This window comes from Manis pentadactyla, chromosome 3 (genome assembly GCF_030020395.1).
Source record: "Manis pentadactyla isolate mManPen7 chromosome 3, mManPen7.hap1, whole genome shotgun sequence".
NCBI classification, from domain to species: Eukaryota; Metazoa; Chordata; class Mammalia; order Pholidota; family Manidae; genus Manis; species Manis pentadactyla.
Window position 1 is genome coordinate 42,382,460 of NC_080021.1, and position 19,903 is coordinate 42,402,362.

At 35.6% G+C, this 19,903-nt stretch overlaps 1 protein-coding gene across 3 annotated transcripts in view; it reads right to left on the reverse strand.

The window, feature by feature from the left end:
• Window positions 1–19,903, reverse strand: part of MTDH (metadherin) — a 76,870-nt gene that overhangs the window by 22,308 nt on the left and 34,659 nt on the right. For all 3 annotated transcript variants that reach the window (XM_036875642.2, XM_036875626.2, XM_036875634.2), the window contains exons 3-6: window positions 6,188–6,272; window positions 5,297–5,473; window positions 3,842–3,907; window positions 2,267–2,503 (exon numbers count right to left, since the gene is read on the reverse strand). In XM_036875642.2, coding sequence (XP_036731537.1) covers window positions 2,267–2,503; window positions 3,842–3,907; window positions 5,297–5,473; window positions 6,188–6,272 — 565 coding nt within the window. The remainder of the gene's footprint in view (window positions 1–2,266; window positions 2,504–3,841; window positions 3,908–5,296; window positions 5,474–6,187; window positions 6,273–19,903) is intronic.

Here is a 19,903-nt window from a genome sequence, read left to right on the forward strand (position 1 = left end):
AAAGTTTCAGAGTAGTTAAGCAACTTGCTGACAGCTAGAAAACAGCTGAGCTATAACTAGAACTTATTCCAACTTCCTAAACCTATGCTTTTTCTCCACTATAGCAAGCTACCCTATTATCTATAATAATTAAGCTACTTTGGGCCAGGCACTGAACTTGGAACTTGAAATTCATTATAGCTAATCCTCATAATTACTTAAACACTTAATTCATAATTATGTGTAGGAGTAACTCATAATTACTCATACACTTCAAATATCTTACCTCATTTCCTAAGAGCCAGTATGTGGAAGAGTAAGGATTCACACTGAATAGGTCTGTATGAACTAGTCAGTGATCATTCCACTATACTGTGCTATCTTCAACATTTTCAAGATGTTTCTTACTTGCATGAGTATTTTAAGGAATATATACATCCTTGAGACCAGTCACAACTGTCTTAGTGAGTCACTGCAAACCTAAATTTAATATAGTTCCCTTTCAACAAAGGTCCTAATCCATCTAGGCAGGAACTCTATGATGTTGTTTATAATTATGCAGCAACATTAAGCAAGTACCATCTAATTGATGTGCTAATTATGACAATACTATATAGCTTTCATAAATTGCAAATATCTCAAAAAGCACAGTTCTTAACATTACTCCATAAAACCTGACCATCTTTTATTAAAAGTGAAGGATGCTTTACAGCATAGAAATTTATGCTTTGTTCACTGCTGAAAATAAGGCTTGGAACTTAGGGACTGTCTTATCTTCCAAACAAATTTGGATATTTTTTCACAATTTCTGGACATTGCAAGGGGAGAACAACCTTAAGAAAAATAGTATATGATCTAGCGTTTGCTTCTCAGGGAAATTAGTCAACATGAGTCTTTCAAAGCTTAAAAGTGATGGGAAGAGCAAGTAAGAGGAAGAGGTTTTTTCTATTTCAACACTAAAAACTCTGCTGTCTATTGCTCCCCCAAACTAAAAGAAATAAAGTAACAATAAAAAAATCTGCAACAAGCACAACAGAAAAAAATTATGTTTAATGCACAAGGAATTACAACTTAATGGAACAAACAATAAGAGGCCATTAGACAAATGGGCAAAGAACATGAATAGACAATTCATAAAAGAAATAGAAATGATCAAGAAAGTTGTGAAAAATACTCAACCTCCTTAGTGATTTTAAAAAGCTAACAACAAAAAATTCATGTAGTTTTTACTTATCAAATCAGCAAAGATTCTAAAAAATAAGAATACCCAGCCTTGATGAATGGCACTCACACTGTTGCTGACAGTATAAATTAGAACTCTTAGAAAAATGTTGCAGAGCACTGTAACCATTCATATTCCTTTTAATACAATATCACTCCCAAAAACCTATCCTACAGAAATAACCCCAAAACAAATATATTCGATGCAGTATCACTTATGATGGTTAAAAAAAAGAAAAATTATTTCTTTGATAATTATGGGGATAGTTAAGTAATATATGCTATGCTTATACAGTATGTTACAGGACCAATAAATACAAATGCTTACAAAAAGAAAAAATGTTTATGTTACAAAATTAAGCGGCAGGGGGAACATAAAAAGGCATATCTGATTTGGATTATTAAAAAAAAAAATTCACAAAGGCAGAAAAAAAACCCATAATGAAATATAAAAAACAGTGGTTGTCACTGGGTGGTGTGAGAACAGTGGGTTTTTCCTTCTTTTTTTGCAGTTTTCCATAATAAGTGTGGGTTTCTTTTCTAAAATGTACACACAAACACCTGAAATTAAATTGCCTTTAACTTGATGGCTGTCAACAGAAAGTAAGTTTCTCAACTACTGGTCTTTATCTTTAAAATTAAGGAAAAAACCTCAATTGCAAATAGGCATTTTGCAGACTGCTAAACACTGTATTAATGGATGCTATAAACTGTTCTTCCATTTACCATCTGTATGTAAACTCAAGAGAACTGTTGACATTAATCAAAAATCTGCTCACATATTACATTTATTATGTCATTAAAAATACATGATTATATCCATTCACTACATTAATAATCAAAAGTGGTAAAAGTACGTGAGAGCTCTAAGAGTAAATAGTAAATGCTATTATTTGTGTATTTAGGTCCTGGTTTGTTACATACAAAGGATCTGAGATGAATTACTATTATTTCTCTATGGCTTTATTAATTTTTCTACTTATGAGTCTTTTTTTCATTCCTGGAAAATTCTGATGTGCTAGATAAGCAATTTTAAATGAATTAAAAAATTTCTAACAGTTCTTACCAATGCCAGAAAATATTGAACGGTCATTCCAACTCCTTCCCCAGTCTTTCCCATTTGCATTAGCATCTCCAGTGTCTTGACCCCAAGCAGATGGCTCAGTTTTCCTCTTGCCTGCAGAAGTAGGTGAAACAGAGTTCCACTTCTCTTCACCTGCACTTATCTGTGAGGAGAGTTTTATAGACTTTTCATTCCAGCCTCCTCCATTTACAGTAAGGTTTTCATTCAATCCTGAAGAAACTTAAAGAAAATAAAATAGAGATTAAATTCTGATACAGCACTCTTCATTAAAAACTAGGATATTTTCAAATTTCTGTGATAGCTTGGTGTTCTATATTTATCACTCATTTTTCCCCCTACTGTCCTCTAAACAGCTTGAACTTAAAGACAAAATTGAAGAATTTTAAGTGACATGGTCACCATGACGGCTTTTAATTTAAAAACTAAGAGTAGGTTAGAACTTGATACATACATTAATAGTGTTTTCAACAGCAGAATGACTTGCTCAAAGAAAAGTACAACAAACAGGAAAAACACATTCTGGTATACTCAGAATACTCACCCACAAAGAATATGAAGACTTCTCCTCAGTTATGTATACTTCCTTAAATATTGATATATTTATATTATGTATATGGCTGTGATTCTAAAACCTGGCTGCACATTAAAAATCAAGTGAAAATTTTCTTACAAGTAGACACTGGAGCCTCAGCCCAGACCAAACAAAACCAGAATCTCTAGGGGTGGAGTCGTGTTATCACCATGTATCTGCATGCAGGTATATGTACAAATAGGTATGTGTGTATGTGTGTCTAACACACACAGATACACATCAGTGTGTATGTATATGTAAGTACATGTTTCTTTTTACATACATGTATATGTTGCTTTCCTAAGCTTCCTAGATGACTGTAATACGTAGCCAGGATTGAGAACCATGGGAATGAAGAAAGCAGTGTTAAGAACAAGCCTGAAACAAGAAGGTGCTTTTTCATTTCTGAATTTACATTTTACTATAATTCTTTAGTCTTCAGGTATGGTAACTTACTTAATTCACTCTTTATCATAAATGATTAAATAAAGCATATTTTATAATTGTGAAGCACTGAATTAACTTTCAACCATAATCCATCTATTGTGAAGTATTTGACACTGTTAAGGAAGCAGTTTAGAAGCTTACAGGTATTAGGCTTTTTCCTTAATCAACAGGGGTTAAGGTCTTTTATCCCATATGTCCCTATATTAAACCCAAGTCTCAAACAAAAATCCTTCTTTTCTCTATTGGCTTCAATAATGCAAGCAAGAGTCAAAATTGCATATAAACTATTACTAAAATAATATTTTTACATACGGGGGAAGGGGAGAAACAACTAGAACATACCAAAGACTGTTAGAAGTGGGAGTGATATTTCTTATCCGTTTTCCAAAATCTCTGGACTGTGATTATGTTACTTTAGTAATTAAAAATCATTTCTAAGCCTTTTTTTCCTTCTGTATCATTCATATGAGGAAAGAGACATGTATATAAGTTTCTATGTTGATGGGCCTTCAATTTAAGTTACATGTAATTTCTCTCACCCTGAAGTGTAGAATCTCCTTTTCCAGACTTAAAGTTGCTAACTTGAACATTTAGATGAGAATCACCTGGTTGAAATAGAAATAAAATTTATTTAATACTAAATAGTCTACTATGCATGTTAAATTAGGAGTAACATACAAATTAAATTTTACTTAATATTTTTAATAAATTGCTCCTTCAAGTACTAAATTGTTATACTGGAAAAGAGTCAGTTTTACTCACAACATATTTCACTTGTCCTTAAGGTACTGACTTCTCTAGTTACCATATTTTTAGTCAACTAAAATGCCAATAAAGGACCTGGAAAACTGCCCAAGTATGTAGAATCTGCTGTTCTATAAGGGTTATCAAGATTCTTTTAAGTAGGAACTAGAGAACTGGGCTCTGTAATTGGATTCAACTTTGCCACCTCTCAAAATACCAGATGCCTTTTCAACAATCCTGGAAGCAAACACATCAATTTAAGAAGAACTCTGTCAGTATTTGGGACCAGGACTTAGGAAATATGGCATGAGGTGAGAATACATGTTATAACAAAGATATTATTTCACTAACAAGCATAATGATCAAAATGTATTAAAAAAACATCATGACACAGGAGTGTGCTAGAAAGGAAGGCATGCTCAAAACAGTGAAAAAGTCACCAATAGAAGTGCTAAAGCATGGCTCGCTAATATGTGATAGTGAGAATGGGTAAGTAGAAGTCATTGCTGTATCAAAGCAATAAATTCCAGTAAGTCATTAAACAAAAATATAAAAGGTAACAAGGCTTTGGAGAAAAAGTGGTCTGGAGTGGGGGTGGGCAGACAATAAAAAGGTGACAGAAGAAGCAAGTTGAACAGTATCACTGCAGAATGATGTCTCCAGGGCAAAAATGATTTTAACAATATAAAGAGCTACCAAGAAGCCTTCAATTTTGGATAGTTTGAGCATCTGAAGAATATTAGCTTAATAACCCCTGAAGTTCCAGTCTAGCTTTACTCAAACATCTATGGCATTCTCAAAAAGTCAGGGCGATATGAAGTCAAGATAGAACCTGCAATATCCAGAACATGGAATATCCAGTTTCATCTTGGAATGAAAGCACAAACATACAGAATAGTGACAAATAATTCCATTTAATTAGTGTCTTGTCCAATGTAAGAAATGTAAATGTAATAGAGCTGGGGCAAAGCAATAAAGAAGAGAAAGAAAGGCAACATCATTTTCTCAAGTGACTCAAGGCAGAAAGGCAATTTTAAGTTAATAGGCCATTCGTTAGGCAGTATGTAACAAGTAACACTGCTGGTTATCAGGTAAACCAGTATGTGGTCTACAATGCTCTCATGAAGAAGGGTATATCAGCACAATGATGTAATAAGCAGTTCAAAATAGACTGTGACATAATGGTATTTTGTACATCTGATTAAAAGGAGTAGGATTTGATGTATCACTCTTATGTTCCACTAATATACCTTTATTCTTCTTGGAACCAACAGGAAATGATGCAGTTGTAACTTGCTCGGTGGTAACTGTGATGGCATTTTCTATCCCAGGGATAGTTGAATCCAATGAACCAGAATCAGTCTGCACCTTATCACGTTTACGCTGCTGTCGTTTCTCTCTGTGACTAATTTTAGTTTCCCAGGCTCCTGACATAGCCCCAGAAAAAAAAATATTATTCAGCAAGGGGAAGACAAAAAAGTTGTAGTTTTGGAGGGGAAAATGGGGTGGGGCACACAAAATATGATAAGTTTAAATGTTAAACTAAAATCCATGTGATTATATTAATTTATCCTAAGAATCTATTCTAAAGGCTATGTTGTTTTAGGCAGCTGACTGCCATTATTTCCATTATTTGTTCTTGTAATTTTAATCAAATCTGTCATCTATGGTTTGAAAAAAATGATAGATGTAAGTCATTTTATACATCTTTTTATCTTGCTGGACAGAACTGATGAGTGTAACATAAATTAATTTTTTTTTTGGTAATGACAATAAGGGGCTTACCGAACAATTTTGTATACAGCCTTATAGAGATAGTATATTTACAAGTACCAGGGAAAGACCCAGATCACTTCTGGAAACAAAGGCAAAACAAATGGCTTTTCAGTTTCTCAAGATAAGGAACCAGACCTTAAATTTCATGGCAGTTCCATTCAGGAAAAGCACTATTAGATACTTAAATAATTCAGATAATTTAAATAGTGTCTACTAACAGTGTTACATATTTGTAGATTAAAAGCTATAGTTATTAAAAAAGAGCTGGATACAAGATTAAGTGAAACAAATGCAGCTTTTATATAATGCACCTTGGTAAAAAAGGACTAAAATTTTTTCTATAATCCTTTCACTTGCTCAAGTACCTTCATCAACTTCCTTTCCATCATGGCGTGAACTGTTTTGCACTGCTTTAGCATCTGACTTTGATTTCTTCTTATTTTTCTTTGACTGAAAGCAAAATAGAATGTTACTTAATATTTCATTATGTTTTTGAAAAGGCAGGAGTCAGTCAAATACATAATGAAATGTATAATGCTGACAACCAAAAATATTTAATGTTTGATTAAAAAACACATCAAAGAGCAATAATAATATGAAGTTCCAACTTATTGAGTGGTTGTTATGTGCTAAGTGCCTTACACTTGTTTTCTTCTTTATTCCTTTAAAAAAAAAACTCACTGGAGAAGGTATTATTCCATTATACAGACAAGGAAATGGAGACTTAGAGATGTTAAATATTAAATAGGCTGTTTTGGGTCATATTAAGTTGGTAAATAGAGTCAAATTAGGAAATAGGTCTATCTGGCTCCAAAGTCTGTGCCCTTAGAAACATGCTATCCTAACTGACATAATAAATAAGGTACTGTATAACATGGTGTTTTCAGAGCAATGAAATAAAAACCTGTTGCTGTGTTCAGAAGGAAATGATGAACTGATTATTGGTGTACGGATTTCATAAAGCACATTGTGGGCATACCCTACATGTAACAAATTAATGAATCAGTTGAACAAAGTAGATAATATTTTATCAGTTTCAAAGCAATACGAAAATATCTGGGATTTGTATATGGTAGATGTTTAGTAATTCCTTAAACAAAAAAATACCTTAACACATACAGGATATGGACATTTAGGAAGAGCCTTCCAATTCCCTTCTGGTAATACTATTTTCTTCCTTCAACAGCTTGCTAAAAATAAAAACTTCAGAAAGACACAATTTCTTTAGTTAGGTAAGAGCTTCCAGAAGAGTACTAATTTTCATAAAGCAGTGATTTTATTTATACTTCGTATTTACTCATTTGACTATTTACTGAGATTGGCTATGTATGTATTATTGTACATTATCTTACAGTTATTTATTAAGTTTAAAATAAAAAGAGAGTGTATCTTGATAATAAGTCTTTTTTATGGGTAAGGTGTAAATGACAGTTTGGGTAAGCAGTAAATGATGGTTAATTGGTTTTCTTATCAGTAAACTACTTGCAAATATTCTCAAGTGCATGACTTCTTAGAGGCAATTAAAAATACTTGACAATGGGAGTACATAAAGAAAAATTAAAACAATTTTTTTACATTCACCATACTTGATTTGCATTTGTTTGTTTCTTTGCATGTTCTCATTATTAACTATCATATTTAATGTACTGCTTTACTACATCTACCAAACCAGGCTGGAATTCACTTAAAAAAAATTGAGGTATCATCCACATACCATAGTATTTACCACTTTTAAGTATGTAATTCATTAATTATGCCACTAAGCTACTTTCTGACTGTCTCTCATATTCACTGTTAAGTAAAGAAAACACAGAGCATCTGTCAGTTGCAAACTAGAGCAGGAGTAAGCAATCTTTACATAAATATTTAATTGAATGGGTATGACTGTGTTCCAATAACATTTTATGAAAATAGGCATCTGGCTGGATTTGGGAGTCTGTAGTTTGCCAAGCCCTGGTCTAAAGCAGAACTGTCTAAGAGAAATATAACACAAGCCACATATATGTAATTTAAACTTTCTAGCAGACACATGTTAAAAAGTTAAAAGAAACAGCTAACAATAATTTTAATAACATGTGTAACCCAACATATCCAAAATACTATTATTTCAAAATGTAATTAATATAAAAAACCATTAGGATAGTATGAAAGAGAGTAATAAAGAGCCACATATGGGAAGTGGCTTCAAATTAGATAGGTCAGACCTACATGAATGAACTAAAGTAAGATATCCCATTTTACACCCAAGGAAACTGAAGCCATAAAAAGATTATATAAATCGCTGAAGATCATAGGGTTACCAAGTGGTGAAACCAGTACTAAGATCCAGTGGATTCCACAGCCTGCTCTCGCAAACTCTCTGCTATTCTGTCTCTCTACACTTTATTCCAAATATAAATATAATCATGTATTAGCTACGGTGATTTTGGGCTAAATCATTCAAAACACCTTTCCTTAATTGTCATATGGGACAAAAATTCCCACTAACCTCACATAAGGTTCTTTTAAGGTTTAAATAAGATATGAAAAACAGACTGCTAGCTACAAAGCACATATATATAAATAAGATATTTTAAAGGAGGGAAACTGAAAAAAGGATAGAAATGACATTCATACAGAAATATACTATGATTTGTCACTAAAAGAAAATCTGCAGAAAAACAAGGAAGATTACCTTGGTTTAAGCTTCAGTTTTGTTTGATTCTAATACCTTTAAAAGTAACTAACCAAAAAATAATGCTCACCTAGATGAGACTTAATAATGTACCATAAAAAGCTTTAAAATAAATAGGCATACATACTACTATTTGCCCCAGCCATCCTACTGAGGTAAATGTCTTACTTTTGAGCAGCTCTGCTACAGCGTATGTTTTTAAGGAAAACTGCAAATATAATAAAGTTCTGGCTCCCTACTTACCATGTTCTTTTTCCCCTCCATTTGTTGTTAGTCTCCACCAAGGAGCCAGGTGGATTACTAAACTAGCCTCTCTTGAATGGTCTTCAGGCAATCAAGATTTATTGAATACCTACTATGTCCAGACAGTTTTAGGAGATTAGTACATAGAACCAAACAAAAGTTTCTACTTATGAAAACTGCGCTGTAATCTAATAGTAGAAATAGACATGTAAATGGGACACTAGGAGAAATTCTTACCTTCAATGGTACCCTTCCAATGCTCACCTCCCAACATATCTGTACCTAATTAATTTACATTCCTATTACAAAGAATTCAGGCATTTGCCTACCATCTATAAAGACTAATGACTTCCTTATATGACAAATAATGTCTTCCACAAATTAATCTCAATCTTCTATTCTTTTATTCACATATATAATCATTTGATTCCAACAGATGGTCATCTTTAACATTTCTGTCTTTGCCTAAGCTGCACTTACTGTGGACTTTCAGAAGTATTGCAGCCAGGGAGCTTAGGGTGTTTTTTCTTTGTACCCTGAACCATCTGCTCCCCTACTGATGTTCAATATCTGAAATGACCTGTACTCATATTTTTCTTAGCTTAAATACCACACATTTGCTTCACTCTGTCACTTTTCCCCTTTCCTCTTCCTTTAGTATATAAAATCTTATATCTCTAAACATTTAAAACTGCTATGAATTTGGCCATTTGTCACAAACTTCCTTGTGAAATTTCTAATCCTGTTTACAGTTCAAGTGTTCATGGCTTTTCTAATGATACTATGAAATTGTTAAAAGCAAGAGAGAGATATTTTATTGTATTAGCAATAGAATCTTTACTTTATTTTAGACTCATGATAGGCACTGATATAAGAAGATGAAGAAAAAGAAACCTACCCTTGATGTAGTCTGTCTAGCATTAGAAATTAGCAGGGGCTTGGACATAACACGAAGCAAACTACCTCTGGCCAAAAACTTCCAACATTATTTGAAGTAGACATTACTTAAAACAGAAGTGATCCTAAGATTTGTAAAGTATATCTTTTCCTACTTACAGGCCTACATTATAATTTCACATTTTGTCTTCTCCATCTCATACACACAATACAGACTCTACAAAAAATGTAACTTATAATAGTCTTATTAGAATAAATCTGTTAGTAGTGTGTTAAACAGATTACTTATGAATGCACATGTATGTACGTGTATATACTGCTATTCTGTCTCTCTACATTTAACTCCAAATACAAATTTAATAATGTATTAACCATGTGGTTTTGGGCTAAATCACTAAACCCCTTTCCCTCACTGTCATATGGGACAAAAATTCCTACTAACCTCATGTGTGTATGTGTACACACCCTTCCAATGTTTACCTCCCAACATTATCTGTTATCACCTTCCAACATACCTGTGTGTGTATATATACACACACACACACACACAAAATAACATTCCTAAGAGAACAATGAGATAAATGTACAATGACTACACACAAAGTATATAATGGCTTGGGATTTAATAGTTACACCTTGAACAGCAAATAGCTCCATTCTTTTAAATCTAGACAATAAAAAGGCTTTGATAATCATTAGATCCACTATCATTACCTTTTAAAACTGCTGAAAAATATATACAAGATACAATGGACTGATGATTCCTATGATGTCTTTGAAATTAGTTTACAGAATTATAAAATCTCATTAAGAATAATCCAAATAATGCAACATAAAGGAATGCCAATACCCAGCTGGCAATCCATGTATGGAATATGCAGTAACTCACTTAAATAGAATATCTAAGTATGCCAGGTAGAGGGGTTTGCTGTTCACTCTTATGGCAGTGGGTTTGTTTTTCTTATACTTGTATGAGAAAACACTGAGCATACAGTCCAAAATGTTTATTTGAAATCTTATATATAACATATTATTGATAGTATATACATTTGTAAAACATAACTGCTGTATAGCAATATGATTGAATATGCTTATTTTTGAATAATTTAATTTCATTCATTCTTATACTTAGTATTAAAAACTATGGTTATCTGAGAAAGGTACAGAGATCCAAATGGAGGACATTTATTATTGACCATGCTTACTAAATCATGACATTAATTTTCAAACTCATTTTTTATAAATACAAGTGTTTTTATAAAAACGTAACCAGTAAAATTTAATCTTTCTCAACATTAACCAGTTGTTCCTGAAACTAGAAGTGAAGGTTCTAGTTTCTCTGGGTATTTTTATTAACAAATGATTCACTAAAAAGACAAAGTTTTAAAAAACTGGTTGTATTGCTATCACTTATATAGCCTTTCCCAATTAATCCATTTATGTCTCAAAATAATATTGTGAGGCAAATGCTATCATTTCCACTTGACATGAGAAAAGGGATGCACTGACTGACTAAACCCCAAGATCACATAATTAATAAGTGTTAGAATTGGGATTTTAATCCACATAAGCATGCTCCAGAATCTGTACTGCTTGTATTTTGGTTAGAAAACTGCTCTAAAGCTGTTAAGTTGTACAGATACAAGATACAAGAATATTCGTTAACAAATCATTTTTAATAGAATCACATAGTGATATAAACTTCTCAGAGAATATTCTTCATTACGTGAGTTTCTTTAAAAAAATCAGTTATTTCCTAACACCTTGTTAACCTATTGCTTAACACTGAAGGAACAGATGAAGCATAATTTTTTCCCAAAACTATATGCTAAGTAGACGACCACTTGTCATTCTAATAATAAAGATAACATATTTCAAACACTTGATTTTTGGTGAAAGAAAGATGTGAGGTTCACTCTTGAAGTTAGCTTTATAAAAGTATTTTGCCACAATATAATCAATGTATCTTCTTTGGAGAATAAAAGATGATTACCACCTTGTACTTACTGTAATGTAAAGGTTTTGATTTCCAATTTGCAGCCTTGAATTAACTAACTTCTTTTGCCATCACTTTTCAAGACTAGAGTTAATGATTTCATGCATGGTGCTATCCGTATAACCTTATCTTCCTATCTCCCAATTTGTTTTGGCGGGGTTTAATTCCTGTCCAGTGGCCCCTCCGTCAGTGGTTTTTATTCAGCTTTTGCACACAAAAAAATTTAGTGACGTACTGTTCAGAATATGTCTTTGTAGGTATTTCTCATTTTTAATTGCTCATGAAAGTAGTTCTTTATGCATTTCAATATTGAAATAGAGTCTACCAAGATCCCCAGCCTGTAAACACCTTTTCCTTGGAAAAGTTGTACTTTAAATTTGCAATTTGCTCTATTAACTATTTACCTAAGTCATAAGCAATGTTTTCTGCTGCACCCAAAAGTATATGCTAACAAAGGAATGTGTTTTGGTTGTCATATTGTTTATTTTTATTTATTAAAGTATCATTGATATACAATCTTATAATGGTTTCAAATATACAACAGTGGTTCAGTATTCACCCATATTATCAAGTCCCCAACCCCTCCATTGTGGTCACTGTCTATCAACACAGCAAGATGTTATAGTCATTAATTGTATTCTCTCTGCTGTATTACTGTCCCTGTGACCTATGTATGTTGTGATTGCGAATTATTGTGCCTCTTAATCCTCTTCTCCCTCCCCAACCATGGTTGCCAATCCCTTCCCTTTGGTAACCATCAGTCCCTTCTTGGTGTCTGAGTCTACAGTTATTTTGTTCCTTCTATTTGTTGCTTTGTTTTTATACTCCACGAACGAGTGAAATCATTTGGTATTTGTCTTTCTCCGCATGGCTTATTTCACTGAGCATAACACCCTGTAGAACCATCTATGTTGTTGCAAATGGCAGATTTCTTTTCATTTTATATCTGAATAATATTCCACTGTGTATATGTACCACATCTTCTTTATGCACTCATCTACTGATGGACAAGTAGATTGCTCCCATGTCTTGGCTATTGTTAATGGTGCAGCAATAAAAACAGGGGTGTGTAAGATAAATTCTAGCCGGAATAAGCAGGCAAAGAGAGGCAACAAAGGGCCAGGTAATTTATTTAAATACCCCGGGGTGAGGTTCCTGTGGCCTTCTTGTCAGAGGCCAGAGAAGTCACACCTGGTTAGGGAGGTAGGGGGCTTACAAGGGATTAGGAGGGGGAGAAGTGGGCAAGCTATCCTAGGGGGCGTGGAGAGGTATGATTGGCTAAAGGTGACATAATAGACAATTAGAAACTTTTTTCTTTCCAAGAGGGAGGAGGCTGCTGACATCTGGGTCTTAGTTGGCACATCAGGATGGAATTCAGGGAGAGCTGTTCCCTTTCCATATACGGCACAGACTTTGGGGTCTGGTCTGTTCTCCCCCTATGGCATCTCTCTGTTCTGTTTGCATGTCCTTGTTTTTCCTTTCTCCAGCCTAACATTCCAGCCTTTTGGTCATAATGGGCGACAACTCAATCTGGCTACTTCTGGCTGACAAGGGGCGTCGCGGGGGTTTGAGGCTGGTATTAGGCTGAAGGAGGGGGTTCAGTGGGAGGAGGTGCGTAACGGTGAAGTAACACATCTGGTTGGTGGCGACTCGGGTCATCTGGGTTAGCTGCTGTTGGAGGAACCTGAGGACACAAGGGGCAACTAAGAGTAAACCACAAACTGTTATTAAGGGGCCCAGTAGGGGCATTAGCCAGGCCATTATAGGGAACTGGAATTCTGGATCGAGTTTATGTCTTAATGACTCGTATTGGGATTTAGTATAGATAAGACTGCATTATTGAAACAATACTTTTCTCTAAAATCACCCTTATTTTTATTAGAAGTAGCTAGATTAAGAAAATAATTAACAGTTGGCTTGATTATTTGCATAAGTGCAGCAAGAAAAGCAATTGATTACACAGGCTCTTTTAAATGTGCTTTGCTGGAACCTTTTGTAAGGAATTTCAGATTGGACTTTTAAGGGCCTCTTGAGGCCAGAAAGCCAAGCAGGACTTGCGATCATGTTGTGCCTGCAGTACCTGTTCATTTGGGTGAATTCCTCTCTTCTTGAGGTTCTTGGACCTGCCAGAAAGTGACCTTCTTTATTCACCTGGTAAGGCTGCTGGGAACCCTGTAAGCAAGGTACCAGGCCAGTTTTTCCAAGGGGCTTTGTTGGCTTTATAAAGTCAACCTTAGTTCCTTAAAGCTGTCCACATCTGAGTTTATGCACGTGTCTCTCAGGTATGACATTCCAGTCAAAGCCTTGGTAGTATAACGTGTGTTTTTAATTGGTCCTCTTACAAGGAATGCAGGTTCTTATTGAACTTATGCAAATAAACATACTGCCATGAAACATAAAAATACTGAAAGCTTTTAAATTCTTGAGGGGTCAGGTAGAGAGAAAGATAAATGTTTCAATTCTGCTTATAAAGGTATTGTGATTTACTAAACTGTTGTCAGCTTAAGAGAAAAAGCTTGAAACACTTTATCAACAACATTTGAAACAAAAAGCAGGAAATTCAGATATTTCTGTAACACAAAACATTCAGTAACAAAATTTAGCATCATTCCTTTTGACAGTGCCTTCCAGGCAATTAAGCAGGTAATTATATATCAGATAAATAAGCTAAATTAGCTAAATACTTTCTCCAATGAGAAAAAGGTTTTCTGACATGTTCTAGGGGCTCTCTGGAAAATATCAGAGTTAACTAGAGGCAAAAGCACTTTTTTGAATTTGATTTTGGGAAGTTGTTAAAAGTTTTAAGACACTTGCTTAAATAGGACCATAGGTTGCTATGAAGCAACACTTATCTAATTAACTAGAATGACAACAAAGTACTTCAAAGGCAAATAAAGGTTACACAGTTATCAAAGTTTAGCTTTTAGTCCTCTTAATATTAAGATCTCATTTTCTTAAAGACTCCAACAACTCACTGAGACTTTAAGCATAAGAAACTGCTTTGATAAAACAATTAGAAGAACTTTCTGCAATCTTTCAATATTAAGAGCTAACAGTTAAGAAAACTTTGTCTTTTTAACTGAAAACAAAATTGTAATTTTGCTGTGTACTTGAAACTGAGACTCATTTGCTTTAATTTTATATAGCATGATCATTTTAAATTCTTCTACAAACTCTTTACAACTTTCTTTTATCAAAAGACATATTTTTTAGCATGCAGAAATGTTTTCCTTACTACTTTAAGTAGTTTTGATCAGAACTTAAAACTATTACTTTAACGTTCAGTGAACACTGAAAAATAGGCTACTGTAAACTGTTACAACTAGCATTCTTCAGATTGATACATTTATGAACGTATATTATCATTTTTGGAAATGTGCTTTATAGCACAATTTCTTATTAGGCACAAAATATGTCTATATAACTTAGCAAACTTTAAGAATTTTGTTTACTACAAAAATTCTCAGGCTGTTTGCATATATATATAGTGTTATACATTAATACAGTATTATTATTATTAAGATATTTATTTGCTAGGCTTGTTTACTTATTTTTAGCAACTATGCTAGATTACTTACAAAACTTTTACTGAATGTTAGACAAAGCTAAGCTTTTAAGCATTTTATTCTTAAAAGATTTAGCAGATAACATTGACTTAAATGACGTTAGGTAAACTTAGGCAGCTGATAACAAGGACATGCCTGCTTCAGCTAAACTCAAATTAGCATCAATGCTTAACAATTTTTACTAGATTCTCTGGAAGTTCTAGAATGCTCAATCTTCACAAGCGCTTGTTTTTAAATAAAATATTTTTCATTTATACACTTAGACACACAAACGTACAAACTGGGATACAACAACTAGTCAGCAACACTTTTCATATAAAAACATATACACAGACAAACTGACATAAAGATTTGAGTTTCTAATACTCAATTGCCTTCTTTCTTCTTAACTTCTTGTCTGTGGCTTCTGGAACTAGAGGGCAGGAGGGGCGTGTTCTGGCGGGGGAAGAGGGCGGTGAAGGTGGAAGGAGAGAGGAAGGGGGTGGTGCAGCCACCGGAAGAGAGCAGGACAATGGCATGGTTGAGAATGCAGGACTTTAAGATGGAGGCGACACGTGGGAAGACAAAGGACTTAAAGATGGTGGTGGAGAGAGGGGGAGGGGATTGCAAGCTGTGGGAGTTGGGCAACTGAGGTTTTCTGGCGGATCTGAAAAGGAAGGACTGAGCAGAGTAAGGGGCTGACCATCTTTAACTGGAGATCAGGCTAGGAGGACCTGAGTTATAGAACACTTAACATAAAGGTTTTGACGGGAGTGCAAAGTCCAAAAAGCCTGCACATATGGGATTTCACTCTACTTTCTGCTCTGGTGGTAATAATTAGTTAAGTAGGTGAGGAGGCTAAAATCAAAAGTTCCCTCAGGGGGCCAGCGAGATTGGTTGTCTAAGGGATACTGAGGCCCGGCCTCAGAGCGAAGGAAGACTAACTTCCGTTTGCGGACTTCCCAGGACAAACAAAGTAGCCAGATTAGAAATGAGACACCGCAGCGGGGTCTGAGCCTCTGCTTTCATGGGCTGGTTCCTCATGTCTGCTCCCACTTCCCAAAAAAAATCCCGCTGAGAGAAGTGTCCAGCGTCCTAAGCGCACCAAGTCAGGGGAGACGGCCTGGGAGCCTGGGTGAGGGACGTCTCCCCCACCGCAGGGCCAGGGGCGCGCGAGTATCCTGGATACTCGCAACAGATGGGCTGAATGCCCAGACCTGGACGTAGCTACGATTTCGGACGGACCAGCTGAAACAGAGTTAGGAAGGGAAGCAGACCGGGGGAAACTGAGGGACTCACCGGAAAACAGTCTAGGCAGCGGAGAGCAGGCTGAGGTCCCGGGTCGGGGAAAGAGGGTGCAGGGCCTCCGGTGGCTGGTTGGGGCCCCACGCTCACACTCCTCCCACGTTTTGGCACCATATGTAAGATAAACTCTAGCCGGAATAAGCAGGCAAAGAGAGGCAACAAAGGGCAGGTAATTTATTTAAATACCCCTGGGTGAGGTTCTGTGGCCAGAGAAGTCATACCCCCGTTAGGGAGGTGGGGGGCTTATAAGGGATTAGGAGGGGGAGGAGTGGGCAAGCTATCCTAGGGGGCGTGGAGAGGTATGATTGGCTAAAGGTGACATAATAGACAACTAGAAACTTTTTTTCCTTCCAAGAGGGAGGAGGCTGACATCCAGGTCTTAGTTGGCACATCTGGATGGAATTCAAGGAGAGCTGTCCCCTTTCCATATACGGCACAGACTTTGGGGTCTGGTCTGTTCTCCCCCTATGGCATCTCTCTGTTCTCTTTGCATGTCCTTGTTTTTCCTTTCTCCAGCCTAACAGGGTGCATGTGTCTTTCCGAATCAGGGCTCTTGTTTTCCTTGGGTAAATTCCTGTAAGTGGAATTACTGGGTCAAATGTATTTCTATTTTTGATTTTTAGAGGAACCTCCACAAATGCTTTCTGCAATGGTTTTACCACTTTACATTGCCACCAAGTGTATAAGGGTTCCACTTTTCTCTGCACCCTGGCCAGCATTTGTAGTTTCTTTTATTTTTATTTGTTTGATTATTTATTTTCACTAAGGTACCACTGATATACACTCTCATGTAGGTTTCACATGAAAAACATTGTCATTACTACATTCACCCATTGATAAAGTGCCCCCCATACCCCACTGAAGTCACTATCCATCAGAGCAGTAAGATGCCAGAATCACTACTTGTTTTTTCTGAGCTACACTGTCTTCCCCATGAGCCTCTCACCACATATACTAGTCATAATACCCCTCAATCCCCTTTTCCCTCCCCCCACCTGCCCTTCCCCACCTACCACCTTTGATAACCACTAGGCCCTTCTTGGAGTCTGTGAGTATGCTGCTGTTTTGTTCCTTCAGTTTTGCTTTGCTGTTATATTCCACAAATGAGGGAAATCATTCGGTACTTGTCTTTCTCCACTTGGTTTATTTCACTGAGCGTAATACCCTCTAGCTCCATCCATGTTGTTGCAAATAGTAGGATTTGTTTCTTCCTTATGGCTAAATAGTAGTCCATTGTGTATATGTGCCATCTCTGCTTTATCCATTCATGCACTGATGGACACTTAGGTTGCTTCCATATCTTGGCTATTGTAAATAGTGCTGCCAGAAACATAGGGGTGCATATGTCTTTTTCAATCTGAGAACCTGTTTTCTTTGGGTAAATTCCTAAGAATGGAATTCCTGGATCAAATGGCATTTTACTTTTTAGTTTTTTGAGGAAAATCCATATTGTTTTCCACAATCGCTGAACTAATTTACCTTCCACCACCAGTATAGGAGGGTTCCCCTTTCTTTGCATCCTCGCCAGCATTTGTTGTTTAGTCTTTTTGATGCTGGCCATCCTTACTGGTGTGAGGTGATATCTCATTGTGGTTTTAATTTGCATTTCCCTAATGCTTAGTGATGTGGAGCATCCTTTCATGTGTCTGCTGGCCATCTGAATTTCTTCTTTGGAGAATTGTCTGTTCATATCCTCCACCCATTTTTTAACCGGGTTATTTGCTTTTTGGGTGTTGAGACAGGTGAGTTCTTTATATATTTTGGATGTTAACCCCTTGTCGGATATGTCATTTACAAATATATTCTCCCATGCTGTAGGATGCCTTTTTGTTCTGCTGATGGTGTCCTTTGCTCTACAGCTTTTTAGTTTGATGTAGACTCCCATTTGTTCATTTTTGCTTCTATTTTCCTTGCCCGAGGAGATGTGTTTGGGAAAAAGTTACTCATGTTTATATTCAAGAGTTTTGCCTATGTTTTCATCTAAGAGTTTTATGGTTTCATGACTTACATTCAGGTCTTTGATCCTTTTTGAGATGACTTTTGTGTATGGAGTTAGAAAATAATCCAGTTTTATTCTTTTACATGTAGTTAACCAGTTTGGCCAACACCAGATGTTGAAGAGGCTACCATTTCCCCACTGTATATCCATAGCTCCTTTATTGTACATTAATTTGCCATATATATGTGGGTTTAAATCTGGGCTCTCTATGCTGTTCCACTGATCTACCGGTCTGTTCTTGTGCCAGTACCAAATTGTCTTGGTTACTGTGGCTTTGTAGTAGAGCTTGAAGTCAGGCAGTGTAATCCCCTCAGCTTTATTCTTCCTTCCAGGACTGCTTTGGCTATGTAGGGTCTTTGGTGGTTCCATATGAATTTTACAACTATTTGCTCTAGGTCATCAAAGAATGTTGTAGGTACTCTTTATAGTGTTTTTTAATGTGCAATATCATGTCATCTGCAAAGAGTGAAAGTTTAACTTCTCTAGAACTACTATGGTAAATGAAAGTGGGAGAGAGGGCATCCTTGTCTTGTTCCCTATCTTAAAGGAAAGGCTTTCAGCTTCTTGCTGTTAGGTGTGATGTTGGCTGTTGGGTTTGTCCTATATGGCCATTATTACACTGAGGTACTTGCCCTCTATACCCATTTTGTTGAGAGTTTTTATCATGAATGGATGTTGAATTTTGTTGAATGCTTTTTTAGAATCTATGGAAATGATCATGTGATTTTTGTCGTTTTTTGTTGATGTGGTGGATGATGTTGATGGATTTTCGAATGTTGTACCATCCTTGCATTCCTGGGATGAATCCCACTTGATCATGGTGTATGATTGATCCTCTTGATGTATTTTTGAATTCGGTTTGCTAATATTTTGTTGAGTACTTTTGCATCTATGTTCATCAGGGATATTGGTCTGTAGTTTCCTTTTTTTGTGGTGTCTTTGCCTGGTTTTGGTATTAGAGTGATGCTGGCTTCATAGAATGAGCCAGCATCATAGAATGAGTTTGGAAGTATTCCCTCATCTTCTAATTTTTGGAAAACTTTAAGGAGAATGGTAGTATTATGTTTTTTCTAAATGTCTCATAAAATTCAGCGGTGAATCCATCCGGTCCGGGGCTTTTGTTCTTGGGTAGAATTTTTCATTACTGATTCTATTTCAGTAATTGGTCTGTTTATATTTTCTGTTTCATCCTGGGTCAGTCTTGTAGGGTTGTGTTATTCTTAAAAGTTGTCTAGTTCTTCTAGATTATCCAGTTTGTTAGCATATAATTTTTCATGGTATTCTCAAATAAATCTTTGTATTTCTGTGGTATCCATAGTGATTTTTCCATTCTTATTTCTGATTCTGTTTATGTGTGTAGACTTTTATTTTCTTGTGAATTTAGACTATTCAATTGGGATTGTTCTTCCTTCTTTAAATAGG